Source organism: Mandrillus leucophaeus, unplaced genomic scaffold (genome assembly GCF_000951045.1).
Source record: "Mandrillus leucophaeus isolate KB7577 unplaced genomic scaffold, Mleu.le_1.0 Scaffold64, whole genome shotgun sequence".
NCBI classification, from domain to species: domain Eukaryota; kingdom Metazoa; phylum Chordata; class Mammalia; order Primates; family Cercopithecidae; genus Mandrillus; species Mandrillus leucophaeus.
In genome coordinates, this window is record NW_012106919.1 from 3,410,521 (window position 1) to 3,430,001 (window position 19,481).

The following is a 19,481-nucleotide window of genomic DNA, read 5'->3' on the forward strand; positions in this document are numbered from 1 at the left end:
GGCATAGCCAAGACAAGAAATAAAAAAGGAATCATAATATCCAACAACCAGTCAGAACAGGTGACCTGGACTGAAGGGGAAGGTCAGGCCTGGGAGTGTTATAGCAGGAAGGCACCAGAGGAATAGGGCTCAGCAATTACTCTGTGACAGTGCTGTCCTGGGTGGCTGTGTACTCTGTTTCATTTACTACATATAATACCAATAGGACTAGAAGCCATTATTATCCCCGTCTTGCTGATGTCAAACCTGAGGCACAGTTTAGATAATGTCCCAAGGTTTTAAAGCTAGAAAGTGAGGAAGTTAGAATGCAACTCAGGGTGGGTTGACAATAAAGCCTGCACTCCTTCTGCACAGCCCTGCTCATTTCCGACCAGAGGCTATTCTACCATTTAAGGCCTCCCTTCCTCCCTGCATACCCTCAGTCCAGGTTCTCTGGAAGTATATGGAACACTTCATCACCCCTAAAACACACACACACACAAATGCACACTCACAAACATACACATACACATGCATGCACACACACACTCTAGCCTAGTCCAAAAACAACACACATGCACACACACACACATGCACACTCTAAACTAGTAGGGACCTGGTAAGGCAGGAAGATGGCTGAATCCATTAGCACCACCAAGCACAGCACATATTTATGGCCCCAATTACAGCCTTCGTCTCCCACTACAGTGAAGGAGAGGGAATAGCCACAGGAATAGTTGTGTGCGGTGGGGTCTGAGTCCTCTGTAGCAATCACTACAAGATTAGAGATGTTAGCAAACCCGGGTGACAGCAGCTCTATTATAATGATAAATCTACAGCTTTATTTAGAAATAATGAGACTGGGGGCAGAAGACGCTAGGAGGGAAGAGCATGGTGATTTTAGCCAATTGAAGCTCTAGTTGGAGAGATTGGCAAAGCTCTGGGTATGCCCAAGAGACCATCAGGGGCCCTTGGGCAAGCCAGGCAGGAGGAGAGATGGGGAAAGCAGGAGGGCAGCGCTTCCCAGGGCTGGAATGGGTGTGGTGAACTCCCAAAATTTCCATCCCAGGCCTGAGTTTCTTAATTCCACACAATGCAAGAGGCCTCTGACTGTCCTGCAGGCCCGGTTTGCTCTGGCTCTCCAGCCAGTGGGGCATATGAGCTGCTGTGCTGCCCAGACTTCCCTCTGGAACAATCTAGGGTAGGGAGGTGAGTGTCCCTTGAGGCTTAAGATTTGCAATTAACAAAGAGCTAGACTCCCCGGATGTGTACCTCCCCTTCACTAGCCTTGAGCTCAGGGTTCTGTGTTTGTGAGAAAACAATGCAAATGTTTCAGGCTTTGGTACTTCAAGTCAAGCACAAGGGCGGGGGCGGGAACAAGGGACCTGCCTGGTGCCACCTGCCAGGGCTCAATCTGACTCTCCTGCACAAACTCAGGGAGCAACACAGGCAGCATTCACATCACTTTGGTGAGCACAGAGCAGCCTCCAAGTCCCCTTTCTCATGGCACCTTTCCTTCTGCTCAGCGTGTGGGTCACAGACCCTCTGCTTTGGTCCAGACTACCTGATCTGACTGGTTACCCCAGACACAAACCATCCCATTCACCTCTGAACAAGAGCACAGGCTGGGTCTCTCCCAACCAAGCCTGGCTCTAAGCCATTTTCTAAATACTACTTGAGCTGCTTCTCCTCCAAGAAGCCTTCCCAGGTTAACTCCATTCAATTCCAACTGCTTCTTTAATAGTCTTTTCCTTGGGCACCCATATATAGTTTTAATTGAATTAAGTAAGCCACTGGTCATTTAACAAGAAAGTACTGGGTTCTTACACTCAGCCCTGAGGGAAAATACAAGAGAAAGTCAAATGTGGGTCACAAGCCATTCCTGAGCCATTGGAAGGACTTTACAAGGTAGAATATGACTCAGGATATAACTTGGGGATACAGAGAACACACTGGAGAGGCAGCTGCTGTGAGACCGGGAGGCCACATGGAGGATGACGGCAGTTAGGCTCTGAAAGGTGGATTGGTTTGCACCAGGCAGAGAGGTGGGAACAGGCCTGCCTGACATGGAGAACTTGTTGGCAAAGGCAAGAGGCAGAAATGTCAGGTGTTTTTCTGAAGCTGCTGGATTCCTGAGCTTAGGTCCAAAGGGCAGCTCTGGGAATGGAATCAGACACATGGGAGAGATGGGAGCTGGCTGTTGGCTGTGCTCAGCTCGTCAGTATTGCTCCCCATTGTGCTGGCTGTGGAAATTCATATACACCCAGTGCTCTGTCATTCCTGGTGACTATGATGACTTGGGCCCCCTGGCCCCCAAATAATTAAAATGTGACAGCACCACAAATAGGTACAAGCACCAGCCTTCTTGCACCTCTTCCCCCTCTTTTTGCTTGAGTCCTTGCCTGGCAGGGTGATGAACCTGCTCCTGAGAATTCTATCTGCTGGTGGGGCCGTGGGTTGGAGGGTGGCAGGGGACTCACTTGAGAAGAAACATCCAGCTCAGACAGACAGTAAGACAGACTGGCTGAGCATGGGTGCGGCTCTGCAGCTTGGGAAACTCCTGCAGCTGGACTCCCTCTGCACCTGGACTCGCTCTGTGCCTGGACTCCCTCTGCTCCTGGACTCCCGCTGCGCCTGGACTCCCTCTGCGCCTGGACTCCCTCTGCGCCTGGACTCCCTCTGCACCTGGACTCCCGCTGCGCCTGGACTCCCTCTGCTCCTGGCTGGAATGCTGTCCCTTCCTTTTGGGCTGTTGACTTATTTATGACCGTCCTTCCCCACCTGATTTAGTTCTTCTCCAGGAGACCTTCACCAGCTGTCCTAACTCTAAGGCTCCTACAACCGTACACAGCGGATCGTATTTGCTGCTTTGCACTGCCAGCTACTGCATGGACTTTTCCTGTCTCTGTAATTAGATGACAATTTCTGTGGGTCAAAGAGGCTGTTTCCTACCCCAGGCCCCCCTCACCCCCATGCCTGGCACAGTGTTCTTAGGAGGAGGAGAGGGAGGGGGGCTATAATGATAATAGTTGAGGATGATGAGGATGGTGGTGATCTGTTCCATGCTCTTTGGTTGATCTGCCCTTTTCAGAAGCCAGGCTGGGGAAGTGGTGATGGGACAAGGGCAGGACAGCCACGGGGTTCTCGGATATGGAAAGGTGCATCCAGGTGAGAAGTGTGCTTGGGCACAGACTGCTTATCCCAGGCATGAGGCTTCCAGTCATGCCTAGAGCCAAAGACACCAGATGGTGGACTCTGGCAAGGAGCAAAGGAGGCTCCTAGAAGGGCTGAGCTGAGCTCTGCTTCCTGCAGCCCCTGGCCCTCACGCCCTTCCCTGGGTGGCAGCCTCACTCTGAGGAAGGCTGAGCTGCTTTTCTCTACCTGCCCAGTTACCATAATGAAACCACAGCCTAAGGAGACCACAGGGAAGAGCTGCACCAGATGTAAACTTCAGAGTGATTTATGGGGTGGAGCGCTCGGGCCCGGGGCTGCCGCACAGCTGCTGTTCTGATCCGCCCTGTCTGCCGCCCCGTCTGCCTGCTAGCCAGCCGGCTACTTATGTTCTTCTTAGGGATGACATTTCAGGAAAGCAAAGGTGGGGGAGGCACTGGGCCATTGGGCTGGACTGGTCAAAGTCAGCACAAGTTATGAGAATGGGGTGTCCCCCAGACTCTTCCTGGGGTGTAAGCAGAGCCCACCAAGCTTTCTCACTTCGAACAAATCAAGATTTACACCCTTTGCACGCCAGAGCAGGGCTGATTTTCCCAGCCCCTCTCTTCACAGGCTCAACACAGAGATATTGAGTATTGACTATCTGAGCGGGAGTCTGCAGACAGAGTGGGGTCGCCCCTCCTCAGAGATACAGCGCAGGAAATATCCAGGTTGCTGCTCAACCTGTTAGCACTCAAGACAGCAGATGCAAGGCCACTGAAGCTTGGAGGGAACGCCCCCACTGAGCTCTTAGCTGCCTGGGGGTGGGGGGGTGGCTTAGAGAGAGGACACTAGCTATACCTGCAGGATGCAGCTATACAGTTTCCTCAACTTGGGACTGGAGCGAAGGGCTATGCCAGACCGAAGGGCTCCAGATGTGCCCTCTCCAGTTCTCTGTGCCAAACCTGTGCTCTCTTCTCTTAAAAGCCAACTTGAGCCTCAGCTCCTTGAAACCTTCCCTGGTTAATTCCAGCTGATTGCAAACAGCCCAGCACCCACCTCCTGTGTACGGGTTAGTCAGGTCTCCTTTTGGGCTGGCCTCCCCCATCTCCCATACATGACTGGGAAAACAATGCCCAAGCGAAGGGACTCTGCTCTGTGTCGTCATTCGTGCTGTTCATTAGGTATGTCCAGCTCTCCTTCTGGGCACTCGGTAGGATTAATTTGCCCCTTCTGCCTCGATATTAGGAGTTACCATGTGTCTTGTTCTAATGGGAGTGGAAGTGACATGTGTCACTTCTGCATGGAAGCTTTAATAAACAGTGCATGATTTGCCACTTCCTCTTCCTCCGGATGTTTAACTGTGGGGGCCCGTGTCTAAATGCAGCGTCTGTTGGCTTGGGTCCCCAGGTAACAAGGTGGAGTAGAGTCCCCAGCCCAGATGCAAAGCACACGAAACATGAACAAGGCATAAACTTTGGTTGTCTAAAGCCACAAAATCCTCAGATCGTTTGCTGCTGCAGCATAGCCTGGTTCAGCCTAATTGATATGGCCTGTTTCGATTGCCTATGCCAGGTTTCTGTATCTATATCAGTACTCTCTATATCAGTACTCTCAGTAGAAAGAACCATCCCAGAACATGCAACCAGAAGCCACAGATAAAAAATCCCTCCCCTTCCTAGCTACATGGGGACTCTGCTGTCTGCCATTCCAACCTGGGGCAGAGTGCAAGGGTAGGCTGGGCCACTGGGCAGTTTCCAGAGTCCCTCTTCCTATCCCAAAGGGAAAAGGCCCATTTGTCTCTAGGAAATGAGGGGTTGGGGACACGTCCAACCCAACCCAGAACCACAAATCCTCGAAAAGCCAAGGAACAGGGCTGTACTCACACTTGTGGCATATTGGATGTCCTTCCAGATGGAGGTTTCCCGAGACAGATCAGAGGCCTCAAAGAGGTTGTCCATGATGACCTCACCAATCATGTCATGGCGGGAGAAGCGGTCGAAGTCGAAGACGCTGAGATGCAGCTTGCGGTCAGCCAGCTCCTCATAGGGCACAGGGAAGTGGAAGTTCTCATCAAAGGTGGGGTTCAGGGTCTTGCGGTGCACCCGGGTCTGCAGCTTGCATTTGCGGTCAGGCAGGAGGTAGATCTTGACATAAGGGTCAGAGCTTCCGCAAAAGTCCTTGGCAGGGAGGTCAAAAGCCTTCAGGATACGCACAATCAGGGTCTCCGTCTCGTAATCATAACGTAGGCTGAAGTTGATCTTCCCGCAGCTTTTGGTGGCCTCAGACTTGGCATCGTCCCCATCCACCGACTTCTGCTTGTAGAGCTCAGGCTTGATGCGGCCAATGCTGGTGGGCTGCTCTGCTGCTGGTGGAAGCTCGTTGCCATAGTCTACACTGGAGACGTGCATCTGCCTTGGCAGGTGGCGCTTGAAGGACGTGTGCCTGGTAGAGGGCAGGAGGGGGCAGAGGGAGTGTGGTCAGGGCTCAGGGGAAGGGGGATGAAGGCAGACACGAGCCTGGAAGCCCTGGCTCATTGTATCCCTTGTTGAGCCCCCTCTTCCTTCCTCTTCTTGACCCCACTTTTCCTCTGCACACACTTGGTGTACAAGGTTGTGGTGAGCATTACATGTCTTAATATATGTAAAGTAGTTGGAATGGCGCCTGATATATAGTAAGCTCAATAAATGTTAGCCATTGCTATCATAATCACTTTTTCCTGCTTTTCTGTTACCTGCTTTTTAGGTTTACTTCCTAGTAGACAAAACTCTGGTTTCCTTATTAAATCATGAGATCCCTTAAGAGAAGGACCATCCCTTCTTATCATCAATGTGGCACCCCCTTCATCACCGTCATCAGCATCTCCATTCGTTGGGCATTTGCTATACAGCAGGCAGCGGAGTGGTAAAATCATGGGCTTTGGAGTTAGACTGCATAGGTCAGTCTTGGCTCTGTCACTTTCCAGTTGAGATCTTGGGGAAGTTATTTAACCTCTCTGTGCCATAAAAACGAGGATAATAAAAGTAACAACCACATAGGATTGCTGTGAGAGTAAAATGAATTGATTACATATGAAGTGCTTAGAACAGAGCCAAGCATAATCATAAGCAATATATGTGTTAGCTCTCCTTATCGATTACATTCATTCTTCCATTGGCTCCTCACAACTGCCATATAAAAGTCATCAGCCTTATTTTACAGTTGGAAAAAGCGAGGCTAAGGGAAGGTGAGGAACTTGCCCAAGGCCATATGACAAACTGTCAGTGTGACCCCCAGCATGTTCATTCCTGGCCTCCAGTCTGAAGATCAGGACTCATTCTCTTTGGTTGGTCCCCTGAGGGCCTGGAGAGCCATTGCAGGGACCTAGGAATCCATCAGAGCCCTACGTTTTGAGTAAATACAATGCCTTACGCATGCTTGCGCCACATCTTTTAAAAGTGTTTCTGAATTTGGGGTAGGTTTTTGTCCTTACGTTTTTCTTGTTGCTATTTTCAGTTAAAGGATGCTGTATGTATTTACAATTGTTGTCATACAGGGAACTCTGAAAGGCTTTAAAGGAATCCTCATTCTCAAACTATTAAGACTCTCTTGCCTTATCTGCCATGCACTGCAGACTGTAGCTATCGGGCTTTACTGACATATCCCTAAACACACCATGAACTCTTACCTCTCTAGGCCTTTGCCGTTCTCTTCCTTCTGCCTGAAGCCTTTCCTTCCAAACATCCGACACTCCCCAATTCCACTATTCCATTCCCCTCATATCCACACATACCCCAAGTGCACACCACATGTACAGCAACCAGCCTCAAAGGTTTCCCTTTCGTGAAGTCTTTCCTCCTCATTGATCACTCATCATGGATCACATCTTCTGACATATTTCTCCATCAAAGGATATGTGTTATTATTTCTGATCTCTGATCCTCACAGGCTGGAATCCCATAGATGTATTAAGGGAGTGTGGAGGTGTGGGATCAGGGAAGGGAGCGGTCCACTCCTCACCTGGTGGATGAGGCTGGCTCTGTAGTTTGCCGCTGCAGCCGCGTGTGACGCATGATGTGCTCCTTGACCGACATCTGCACCTCAGCTGGGATATCTGGGGATGTGTGGCTGATCTTCACGGCCGCCTCCAGGAAACCCAGGGTGCTGGGGTCCTTCAGCTTGTCCGCCATGTTGCCTCTGAAGCTGGGGCTCTGGAGGGCTTCCAAGGGGGGATTAGCAGAAGAGGGACTGGAGGCCTCCTTGTTCCTCCAGGGCATCCAGCACAGCTTCCAAAAGAGAAAGAGAAAAACTGCCACCAGGGCCACGCCACACACAATAACTACAACTGCGAGGAGGCTGACAGAGGTGCCTGCCCTCGGCATGAGCCAGGCAGGGAGGGACAGACAGACAGAGGCGGGGAGAAGCGGGTGAGGGTGTTGGAGGAGGGGGCACACAGAAGGGACAAAGACGGAAGAAGAGAGAAGAATGGTCATGAGAAAGCTGCCAGGTCAGAGGGAGAGGTGGTTTCAGGGTTGACTCTTGATTGTCTACTTCGTGGAATATCTGCAGCCTTGTGTTCACCTCAATCTGATTCTTCCAGCATCATCCTCTTTCCCGCCCCCACCCCCTCCCCCCAGCCAGCTTGGGGAGCACCTGGGCTGTCTTCTCTACTGCCTATTGGCATGTGCACAGGGAAAGGAAAGTAATTTAAATAGTAGCCTAAGCAAATGTGCAAATTCGTGAAGCATGCATGTTCAGACGCTGTTTGAATTTCTATTAAAGCTGCTACTATGGCCAGACCTAGAGTCATTTTTGTCTACAGCCTACTTCCTTAACAGGCTGTGATACCTTGGGGGGCAGACACCGGCTAACTCATCCTCTTTTCTTCTTTATCCCATCCCCACTGAGCCCAAGACAGGAACTCAATAAACATTGAGTTGACTTCAAGTGAATGAGAGTCAGCATAGCCTCTTTAAGGGCAAGGATTATGTTCTTCTGTACTCCCAGAAGTCTGTGCATAGTAGGCTCAATAAATACTTCTATTAAGTTGGAATCTGATCCACACAGAGCACGTCAAAGCTAAATACAGGCACAGTTCATTTTACTATGCTTCACTTTATTGTGCTTCACAGATACTGTGTTTTTTACGAACTGAAGCTTTGTGGCAACCCTGCCTTGAAAAAGTCTTTTGCTGTTTTCCAACAGCGTGTGCACATTTTGTGTCTGTGTGTCACGTTCTGGTAATTCTCACATTATTTCAAACTTTTAAATTACTATTACAGTTGTTATGGTGATCTATGATCTGTGATCAGTGATCTTGGATATTCCTATTGTCATTGTTTTGAGACGTCCTGAGCTGCACCCACGTAAGATGGCCAACCTAATTGATAAATATTGTGTGTGTTCTGACCACTCCCCTGGCTGGCCATTCCTCTCCTTAGGCCTCTCTATTTGCTGAGACACAACAATATTGAAATTAGGCCAATTAATAACCTTACTTTGACTTGTAAGTGTTTAGGTCAAAGAAAGTATCACATGACTCTCATTTTAAATCAAAAGCTAGAAATAATTAAACTTAGTAAGGATGGCATATCAAAAGCCAAGACAGACCAAAAGTGAGGCATTTTGTGCCCCATAGCCAAGTTGTGAATGCAAAGAAAAAGTTCTCAAAGGTAATCAGAAGTACTACTCCAGCAAACACACAAATGATAAGAAAGCAAAATACTCTTATTGCTGATGTGGAGAAAGCTTTAGTGGTCTGGACAGAAGTTCAAACCAGCCCCAACATTCCCTTAAGCCAAAGCCTAATCCAGAGCAAGACAGTACCTTTCTTTCATTCTATGAAGACTGAAAGAGGAGAGGAAGCTGCAGAGGAAAAGTTTGATTCTAGCAGAGGTTGGTTCTTGAGGTTTAAGGAAAGAAGTCCTCTCCATAATGTAAAAGTTCAAAGAAGCAGCAGCAAGTGCTGATGTAAAAACTTCAGTAAGTGATTCAAAAGATCTAGCTAAGATAATTGATGAAGGTGACTACACTGAAAAACAGATTTTCAGTGTATAAGAAATAGCCTTATATTGGAAGAAGATGCTATCTAGGACTTGCACAGCTAGAAGGGGGAAGTCAATGCCTGGCTTCAAAGTTTCAAAGGACAGACTGACTCTCTTTTTAGGGGCTAACATAGCTGATGACTTTAAGATGAAAACAATGCTCATTTACCATTCCAAAAATCCTACAGTCCTTAAGAATTATGCTCAGTCTACTCTGCCTATGCTCTAAAAATGGAACAACAAAACCTGGATAATAGCACATCTGTTTAAGAATGGTTTACTGGATATTTTAAGCCCACTGTTGAGACTTACTGCTCAGAAGAAATGATTCCTTTCAAAATATTACTGCTCATTGACTATGCACCTAGTCACCCAAGGGCTCTGATGGAGGTGTGCAAGGAGATTAATGTTGTTTTCATGCCGGCTAACACAACATCCATTCTGCAGCCCATGGATCAAGGAGTAACTTCAACTTTCAAATCTTAGGCTTCAGCTGTCATAGAGAGTGATTCCTCTAATGGATCTGGGCAAACTAAATTGAAAACCATCTGAATAGGATTCACCATTCTTGATGCCATTAAGAACATTCATAATTCAGGGGAAAAGGTAAAAATATCAACATTAACAGAAATTTAAAAGAAGTTGATTCCAAACATCATCAATGGCTTTGAGGGGTTCAAGACGTCAGTGAAGGAAGTAACTGCAGATGTGGTGGAAATAGCAAGAGAACTAGAATTAGAAGTGGAGCCTGAAGAATGGATGAGGAGTTGCTTCTTGTGGATGAGTAAATAAAGTAGTTTCTTGAGATAAAATCTACTCCTGGTAAAGATGCTGTGGACATTGTTGAAATGACCACAAAGGATTTAGAATAGTACATAACCTTAGTTGATAAAGTAGTAGCAAAGTTTGAGAGGATGAAGTCCAATTTTGAAAGAAGTTTTACTGTGGATAAAGTGCTCTCAGACAGCGGTGCATGCTACAGAGAGATCTTTAGTGAAAGGAAAAGTTCATTGACGCAGCAAACTCACTGTTTTTTTATTTTAAGAAATTACCACAGCCACTCCAGCCACCAGCAACCACCAAACTGATCAGTCAGCAGTCATCAACATCGAAGAAAGACCCTCCACCATCAAGAAGACATTAAGACTCCCTGAAGGCTCAGATTGTTAGCATTTTTTAGCAATCAAGTTTTTAAAATTAAGATATATATTGTTTTTGGGTGTAATTCTATTGCACACTTAAGGGGCTGCAGTATATTTTACACTGTATACATGTATATATATGTATAGGTATATATATTACATTGTATACGTTTTGTAAGGCTTTAGCTGCCACGCATAGTGATTCCTCTGATGGATCTGGTCAAAGTAAATTGAAAACCATCTGAATAGGATTCACCATTCTTGATGCCATTATATTTACAGTATATTACAGCATATTTTATACTGTATATATTCACATATATGTATATATACATATATGTATATATTCACATATATGTATATACTGTATATACGTAATAGACTACAGTATATTTTATACTATATATATGCATATTTTATACTGTATATATATTTTGTTTAATTCTATTATGCTATTCTAATAATTCTATTTATTTTTAGAAAATATTTTTATAAAATATACTGTAGCCTATTAAGTGCACAATAGAATTACACAAAGTTAAATATATGTTTACATATGCATATATATAAATTACAAATACTTTTATGTATAAAAGTTCTATATACATATATGTATATATAGTATAAAAGTAGCATATTATAAAAGTTATGTGTGTATATATACACATACATATATAGTATAAAAGTAGTATAGTATAAAAGTTATATAGATCTATATATACATACATATGTATATATGTATAAGTTATATATACTTATATGTATATATAATATAACTTATATATATACACACATATAAGTATATATAACTTACGTGTGTGTGTATGTGTGTGTGTGTGTAAATATATATAACTTTTATATGCACTGGGAAACCGAAAATTTGTGTGACTTGCTTTATTTTGATATATGCTTTATTGCAGCGGTCTATAACTGAACCTACAATATCTCCAAGGTATTCATGTACAAATGATTCCTAGAGCTGTCCTCTTCCATTCCTGTGGCTATTCAAGAGCTTTGCTATAAAAATGGTGTTTTAAATGTTGTGATTGGTTTGGAGGTGGGCACTCACTGCCCCACCCCCAGCCCACCCCTAACCCCAGGGATGCCCATTATCCCGAGAAAAGGGTATGCCCCTATGAGGGATGCCCCTCTTTGTGAGAAATTATTAAGCAAACCTCCCATCCCACTTTCCTCTCCAAATTTGGGAATGAACCTTTGAGTCCAAGGCCTCTTCTTGCTCAGAGTAGAGAAGTCAGAAGGCTCCGAACCAAGGGCATACCTTGCAGGGTTTGCAAAAACGTTACTGTGGACAAGCTAGCAGAGGAGTTTTGTTTGGCTTGCTTGATGATTGAAATGTTAAGAAATTCCACCATCTTCATCACCCCAGACTTCTGACTTCACTGGAAAAGACGAATGACTTGTAATTGACAAGGGCTCCCACATAGTGGGAACTGGTGACTCTCTTTGTAAGGATATGTCCTCACCAGTTCAACCTTCCACTCCCTGTTCCCTGTCTGGCCCATGAAAGCCTGTAAGTTTGCAGCCTCTGTCTTAGCCTGTCCAAATGCCTTAAAAATATTACTATTTAAGGTGAGAATTGACCCCACAAGTACTGAGTCCAGGCTGTGCCTTTAAAGATGGGAGCAGTGGTCCACAGAAGGGACTTGCTTGGAGTCACAGGTTGGTCAGACACAGAACCTGGACTAGGGTCCAGATGTCCACCACTCAGCCTGGCACTCTTTCCTCTGCCCTGGCCTGTCTGTCTCTGGTTAAACTGTAGGCTACTTTGACACATGTTTTGCCTCTTTGTCTGACTCAGGGCCTCGCATAGAAACTGACACATGGAATGAATGAGTGAATGAAAGAATGATATATGAGGAGGCTGTAATTAGCTCTCATTTCAATTAAGTTCAAGCAACATTTACTGAGTACTTGCCATGTGCCAAGTTCTGGGCTAGGCTTGGGATACAAAAATGCCCAGGCCCCTCCTAAGGGGATCCAGGTACTCCCACAGCACATAGGCTCCAGGGAAAGACATCCCACATCAGAGGGGCCAAGAAGGAGGTGAGGATATCAGCCACTCTCTCTGGGAAGCCAGCACTGCCTTTTGACTTCTTTGCTGCAAGTTACTTGCCTAGATCAGCTGTCACCTCTGAGAATAGAGAATAATAGCAGAGAATCCTCAAGTCCTGAGCCACCTACCACCACCCCTTCTCAAGCCTTCCCAACGCCTGGCTCCCTGCACAGAGACATTAGAGCCTTTTCCTGGCCAAAGGAGCTAGAGCTAGTTCTTCACCTGAGACTGCTGGACACCAGGAAAGCTCATTCTAAGTCAACTTCTATACTAAAGGTCTCCAATGTGGTGGTGTCTCCAATGGGGGTGAACCTTGGGGCAGGGGGGACACAAGAGACAAAAAACCAAGCCATTTTAATATTTATAATCTTTAAAAGAAATCAAAATTTTAATATACAGGTTGACAGGAATAATAGCATATTATTATTAGATTTAGGCAATGTATTCAACATTACTATGTCTAAGGTTCAAAGAGCTTTATATCTATTCACTTATTTAATCCTCTCCAATGAAAAAGATATGATTATTATCCTCATTTTACAGATGTGGAAACTGAGGCACAGAAGGTTAAATAGATTACCCAGGTCACACAACTAGTAAGTGGTGAAACAGGGCTACAACTGAGCCAGTCTGGTTCTGAAGTATCACCTCTGTGAAACATGTATGTAACTTGGGAACAAAAAAAACATATATTGGAGGCACTAAGTTGTTTTTTTTAACCTGTTATGAGTTCAGGATCTAAATAATTTGGAGACTGTTTCTTTAGGCCTTTATCCTAGTGGGCTCACCGGGAAAGTCACCACAGCTATATGTGTCCTTATTCTACATATCCGGCCATCTCTAGCCCTTCACATCTGTTCTTTGTTACAGCTGTTCTGGATGCATTCTCTGCAATATGACTCACCTCAAAACAAAAGGTGTTTCTAGGGCTTTGCTTTCCTTTGATCATACATCTTACTTGTTCTGGTGATAATTAGAATTTTAATGAGAAGGGGGTAGGGGGAATCTAGAGAGCATACAGTGCATTTAAATGTTCAGCCTGACAAAAAATTGAATTCGTAAATGAAAAGAGAGGTAGGAGAAGGGGGTGGGGCAGGAGAATGAGGTTTTCCTCCGTGTGGTTGCTATTTAGATTGCTTCTCCACATGACCCCCAGCTGCTCTTCCCTCAGAGCTGTGATTAGGGAAGGCAGAGAGCATGGGTTATTGGAATCAGCACCCAGCGCCCAATAGTGGTTATATGAGACCAGGAGGCCCGTCCTGTGCCTGAAGAATCTTCTTCCAGGACTAGAGGAGCCTGGGCTTTTGACATCTCACTGGCAGGCAGTACAAGGAGAATTAGGTCTCAAACACTGAGTGGGTTCATCTTCACAAGAGATGCAAGGTTGGTGAGCAAGGCTGGTAAGACCAGAAACAAGCAGCAGGGAGGGAGGTGATTGTAGAGGATTTACCCCCTTTAAAATCGCTATACATGTCCTCGAACTCAGACAGCCCTCATCTCCTAGTTTAAGGTACATTGAGGTACAGCCTAAGGGCTGCCCAGATAACCTAAGCTGTGTGCCTTTCAACTCTGGGTTTGCTGGGGCCAACCCACTGGGACATGTCCCCTAGGAAATCACAGGTGCACAAAGAGACTTCAAAATCCTTTCCCCATTCACATCTTGTTTGAACTTTGACCCCCTGAGGCAGCTAGAACTTTGATGGGCAACTCCACCAGTTTCTGAGTCCTGATCCAGTGCTCTTCCAATTTACACCACGCATTCACTTCAGGAAAAGTGAGAAGTAAGCCTCCAGTAAGGGAGAGAGGGCTCAGCCCAGCCCTGAAAAAGAGAAAGTACTTCCTTGGTATTTGGATTCTTCTTCCCTGTCTTCTTCTTTACTTCCTCTTCAGCTTAGAGAGAAGGAAGCATTGCCCTGAAGTCAGACTGGGCTCACTCACAGTCTACCTCCACTAGTTTTAAACTGTGTGCCTTTGGCAAACTAGGTAACATTTCTCAGCCTCAGTTTCCTCATCTATAAATTGGGGGTAATAATAGTATCTACCTTATAGGGTCATTGTAAGGTTTAAATGAGACCAAAAGTGTTGAGGATAGTGCCTAAGATGTAATAAGCAATAAAATAAATATTACCTATTTTTATTAGAATTAGTTATGCCCAGCCCAATTTGAAACAGTCCTTAGTTTTGAAATTTGTTTAGTGGGCAGAACACCTGCAAACCATGAACATTAATCAATAGAGATAGTTTTAACCTTGCCTTCACAAACCAAGAACAATCTGACTAGCAGAAATAATGTAACAGTTTCGGACGTAGCCAGGTCTGTCTGTATCTTGAGACATAACAAAACCATGGTTCAGATCACACATCTCCAGGCTTTCCTGCTAACACTCATTTGCTTGCTGCCTCCTCAGTTGCTTTGTTGTTACCATCACCAGCCAGCTGGTGAACAGGAATGAATTCCAAAGGAGTAAGAAGATCATGGAAGAAAAACCTGTAATTGAGAACATCCTATGTTCTTGAAAAATTTCTTGAAATTTGGGGAAAAGAAGCCAATATTCATTGTGAAATGTTTTCATTCAGGCATCAGAAGAGCTCTAGTATTTCATGGGCACCTGATTTGGTAAACCATAGTAGCCAGCTATCCAGCAGCCCTATGGGAGAGAAAACAGCTATGGAACTAGGCTTTGGGATCACCCGAGTGACATAGCCTTGTACAGCGACACATGGCTCCTAGCCCTGGCTGTGAAACTGGACTCACAGGTGCTCAGACACAGGATGGACATCTCAGGTGGGTGGCAGTGCCAGAATGAATGACAGCATAGCGTGTACCATCCTCATTGCTTTCTAATTGTGTGAACTTGAGCAAGTTATTTAACCTGTCCAAATCTTAGTTTTCTCTTTTATTTAGTCAGGATTCGAATTATTCCTACCTTTCTGAATCATTGTGAATATTAAATAAGCTAAGACTTTGAACACAGGCCCTGGTACATGGTGAATGTCCCCAAAATGTAAGCTGCTGTTATTCTTCATGTTTTGCTTTTTGGTGGAGGATAATAATTGACTGTGTATACAGAACAGACACAAAGCTAAGTCTTTGAGCCAGGGAAGGGAGACACCAGATCAGAGGACAAAGCATCCGAGGGGCGTCAGGCCCCTCTTCTCTCCTGGGAAGTTGAGATCCCCTTCAAGGCCATCAGGGTAGAATCTGCTTGTCACCTTAAATGAGACTGTCTTGTTGGGGTGATGGCCCATGGTCTCCCTCCTCTTCCAGAAAACGCTGGGTTATTAATTAGCAGCTCAGGGCTTTCTTATCTTCCCCCACTGACACTTCTTTCTCCAAAGGCAGCCCTAGTGCCCCCTCTCCTCTTCTCCACCCATAGTGTTAGAATTCATCAGCAACTCTTATCGCTTGCTATTGTTCCCATTTTTCTAATGGGCTCTCATGTCAGAAAAATCCATTTTGTAACAGTAACAGGCATTCTTCCTAACCAATTGTAATTGAAGAGATAAACTGGGAAGAGGAAGCAAAAAGAAAGAACCATTTTCCCTGCTCATCACAAAGCCAGAGAAGGTTGGCTTCAGGGCCTGGAATTGGTGGTGGACCCTCAGAAATGGTCAGCGCTCAGGCTGGGGAGAGCAGGAGCTGCCTCTGCCAAGGAGCTCTCGTGCAGACACAGATAGAGACATGGACAAAGCACAGCCCAGAGGCCAGGGAGCAAGTGACGTAGAGGCCCAGGAGCTTGGAAGAACAGTGTTTAGCCTGGGAAGAGAAGATATTCTGGCAGAACCACTCATAAAATACTAATAATATTATTTATTTATTTCTACATAGTAAGCATTATGCCCTTTACATTATCTGATTTAACATGTTTACCCTCCCTAAGAAATTGGTATTCACGCTTAAAGATAAATAAACTAAGTGTAGAGATGTTAACCAGGTAACTTGTTCAAGGGTACAGTGCATTAAGGAGAAGAGCTGGGATTTGAACCTAGGACTTTCTGATGCCCAAATCTGGGCTCTTGAACCAGATATCTGGGAGGACTACAGATTGAGCTGTAGAGTCCCAGGTTGGACAGAGAAGTTGGCAGGGGGTGGAGGGGGCAGGCATTTCTTAGTTGTACTCAGGAGAGGATGGCAGGGATACTCCCACTTTTTGGCCTGACCCTATGAACCTGGACAGAGCCCCAGAGACTCAGATTATGACCAGCCTGGTCACCACCTGCCCCATCTTACTTCTTCCCTGGAAAGCTGACACTTCAGGTTGCCCACCAGCCACCAGGCAAGTAACCAGTGGCCTCTGGAGAAGGTGTCCCTGAGGAATATCTGAGAGAGAGAGAGAGAGAGAGAGAGAGAGAGAGTGTGTGTGTGTGTGTGTGTGTGTGTGTGTGTTAGGAGAACAGAGCTATTCTGTACTGAGGCTCATATGTGGCCCATTAATAATAAGCTCTGCCAGGGCTTGTAAGTTTATTAGGAGAAGCCGGTGTAATTAAAATTCAGGGCTGGGGGGAGGGGAGCAGAGGGCTTTTGCTTCCTTTCCTTCTTTCAGAGATCCAGCCTGAGCTACCAATGGGGATAATTAGCAAAGTCCAAACAGAGAAGGAATTAATGCTCCTGAAAAAGCTGTGATGAGGAGAGACAATGCCAAGCTAATTACGGCCGCACCAAGCTTTATGACTGGGCGCTCGCTTCCACCATCATTAGGGGATTCAGAGCTAAATTGGAGACGAATGTGGAGTGTTATAGCTAAGAGAGCATTGGCACTAATTTAGCAATTACTAATATTATTATTTTGGCGGATGGTAACTGTACCTTTCTGCCTGAGGGGTCAGGGCATGTGGGCCTTCTAAATGTGGGATCAAGGCTGGAGTGATGGAGGTTGGGGGCAGACAGTCAGAAATTCTTTTCCCTCTATGCTCCTCTCCCTGTTTGTACCTGCAACTAGTGAGAGGAGGAGGGGGTCTGCCTGGGTCCTTGGGGAGCAAGAAAGAGTTCAGTGCTCCTAGAAGAAAGAAGGGAGGGATGAAGTTGTGTCATTATATTTGGAGTGCCCAGATCCAGATGCCCCTATTTATTTCTACTTTCAGAGACTCCTCTGATTTCGGTTCCTAAGTGTGACTCTGTCCTTACAGGCTTCCTTTCCTAAGCAAGACTAGAAAGGATGCCACCTAGTTTAGTCGGGACTTTGTCTTAGCATGCTTTCCCTACTCCAGACAACCCTATACAGACCATAAAGAAACCTGGCTTGATCCAGATGCCTCAATGCCACTCCTCACTATTTGCAGCCACATGTTATACCCTTAACTCTGTGGACAGGGAAGATAAGCTTCAGACAGTTAGAAGAGAACATGTCTTTTGTACAGAGCTTAGAGGGATGACACCTACTGAAACCACCATCCCTACTTGACGTTCTCATCAAAGTCAGAGAGAGAAGAGAACTTCTAGAACTGTAAATCTAAGGGCTCTACAACTCCTAGATACTGGACCCTGCTTCCAGAACTCTAAAGCTCAAAACACACTAATAAGAATATCATCTCCTTGGGTTCTAAAGGGTTGTGCATTGTACCTTTCCTCAACAAGGGCCTGGTCCTTCAGGGCCTGGTCCTGAACTCCATGGCATCTCCCCAGACCCTCTGGTCACCTAAATTCTCAAGATCCCAAGGCCACTCTCAACCACTATCTTTCTCTTGCTATGATCAAAGGGTCTGCTCCTGCCTCCCCACATCCCTTTCAGCCTCCCAACTTGGACCCTGGGCTTCCCGGGACTTGTGACTCAGCAGCCAAAGTTAAAGTTTTCCAGAGCTAACTCGAACTCATCTTCTGATACAGCCTGCAGGGAAGGCATAGTAATTCATCTGGGCCTGCTGACTCTCACCCCTCAGGCTTTTCTCACCCTCAACCTGGCCATCCAGGCACCTGTCATTGCAGATAATGGGTATCCCTCCGGAGTCAGAACACCAGTGCCTCCCCCTACCAAGATGTGCTGCGTACATACAGCCCTGCCCCACTGCCAGCAACTTCCACCCTCACACCTGGCATTTCTGCCCTGAACAGACAGGAGAGGCAGCTTCCATCCCAGGTGGAACTCCACAGGTATGTTCTCACCCTGTAGGTTCTGAGGGTCAGGACCAGCATTAAGGCCCCGCTGGAGATGGATCCTTGGTGGAAAAGATGGAAGGGAGCTGGGGAGTAGGGAGAGGCAGGAAGAGACTCCCTGATAGGGAAAATTCTGTGTCTGGTGGGTATGGGGAAACGGGTGGTGTGGGAGGGGATGGCACCAGAGAACCAGAGTCTTATAATAATAACTTGTTAGGCCTAACCTGTTCTGCGAATCTCCAAGGCAGGGAATCAACTTCCCCAACCTCCATCTCCATACTACCCTCTAGAAGTTCTTCTTTATGTCTAACTTCAGTCCCTTCTGCTGCAGTGATCAAGCCATTGACTAAACATTGCCACAACTAGGGAGAGCAGTGCCTGCTACGACCCTCACGGGGCTCAGGTGGGCTCCAGTCACCCCAAGGCTGGATACAGCCCCCTCACACACCCAAGGCTCCCCTTGGCCTACTGCCCCCTCCCCTGAACTGTTCCTCATGGGTATCTACCTCTATATACGACCTTTAACCTCAAGTGAAAGGACCCTGGGACCTGTAGCCGCTGGGGAGTTTACCCCACCTGTACCTGCTCCTGGAACCGCCGGTCCCTGGCATCTCGTCCCTGGAGCAGGGCGTGGGGACCAAATTCCCGCCTCTGGCAGCCCCTTTCTCCCCTTCCCGCGCCAGCGATGCGGAGCCACTGGGCAACTCCCGAGTACTCCTAGGCCCAGCCCTACTGGAGTCGGGGTCGGGGAACAAGGAGGAATGGAGCCCGCAGAGCCTCCTGGAACCCCGGTGCCCTGGTCCCTGCAGGATCTCCCCACCCCCACTCCGCATTCTCTCCAGGCCTCTCACCCCCCCAGCCCCTCCCCCACGGAGGGGACACGACCCCGTACTCCCTCCCGCCCGGGACCCTCCAGACGTCGGGACAAAGAAGCCCCGCGGCAGCCGGCGAGCGTGACTGCAGGGCACTGGTGCAGCAGGTAAATACCCGGGGCCGGCCGCCACGTCGCCGACCCTCCCGCA

The 19,481-nt window shown here is 46.8% G+C and overlaps 1 protein-coding gene across 2 annotated transcripts in view; it reads right to left on the reverse strand.

Moving 5' to 3' along the window:
• Positions 1-19,262, reverse strand: part of SYT6 (synaptotagmin VI) — a 61,939-nt gene extending 42,677 nt beyond the window's left edge. Inside the window, exons 1-3 of one of the 2 annotated variants that reach the window (XM_012000790.1) lie at positions 19,042-19,262; positions 7,129-7,394; positions 5,016-5,574 (exon numbers count right to left, since the gene is read on the reverse strand). In XM_012000790.1, coding sequence (XP_011856180.1) covers positions 5,016-5,574; positions 7,129-7,385 — 816 coding nt within the window. In that variant the 5' untranslated portion in view covers positions 7,386-7,394; positions 19,042-19,262. Of the gene's footprint in view, positions 1-5,015; positions 5,575-7,128; positions 7,482-19,041 lie in introns of those variants that run through there. The other variant, XM_012000791.1, reaches the window with a different exon arrangement.
• Between the last annotated feature and the right edge of the window lie 219 nt (positions 19,263-19,481).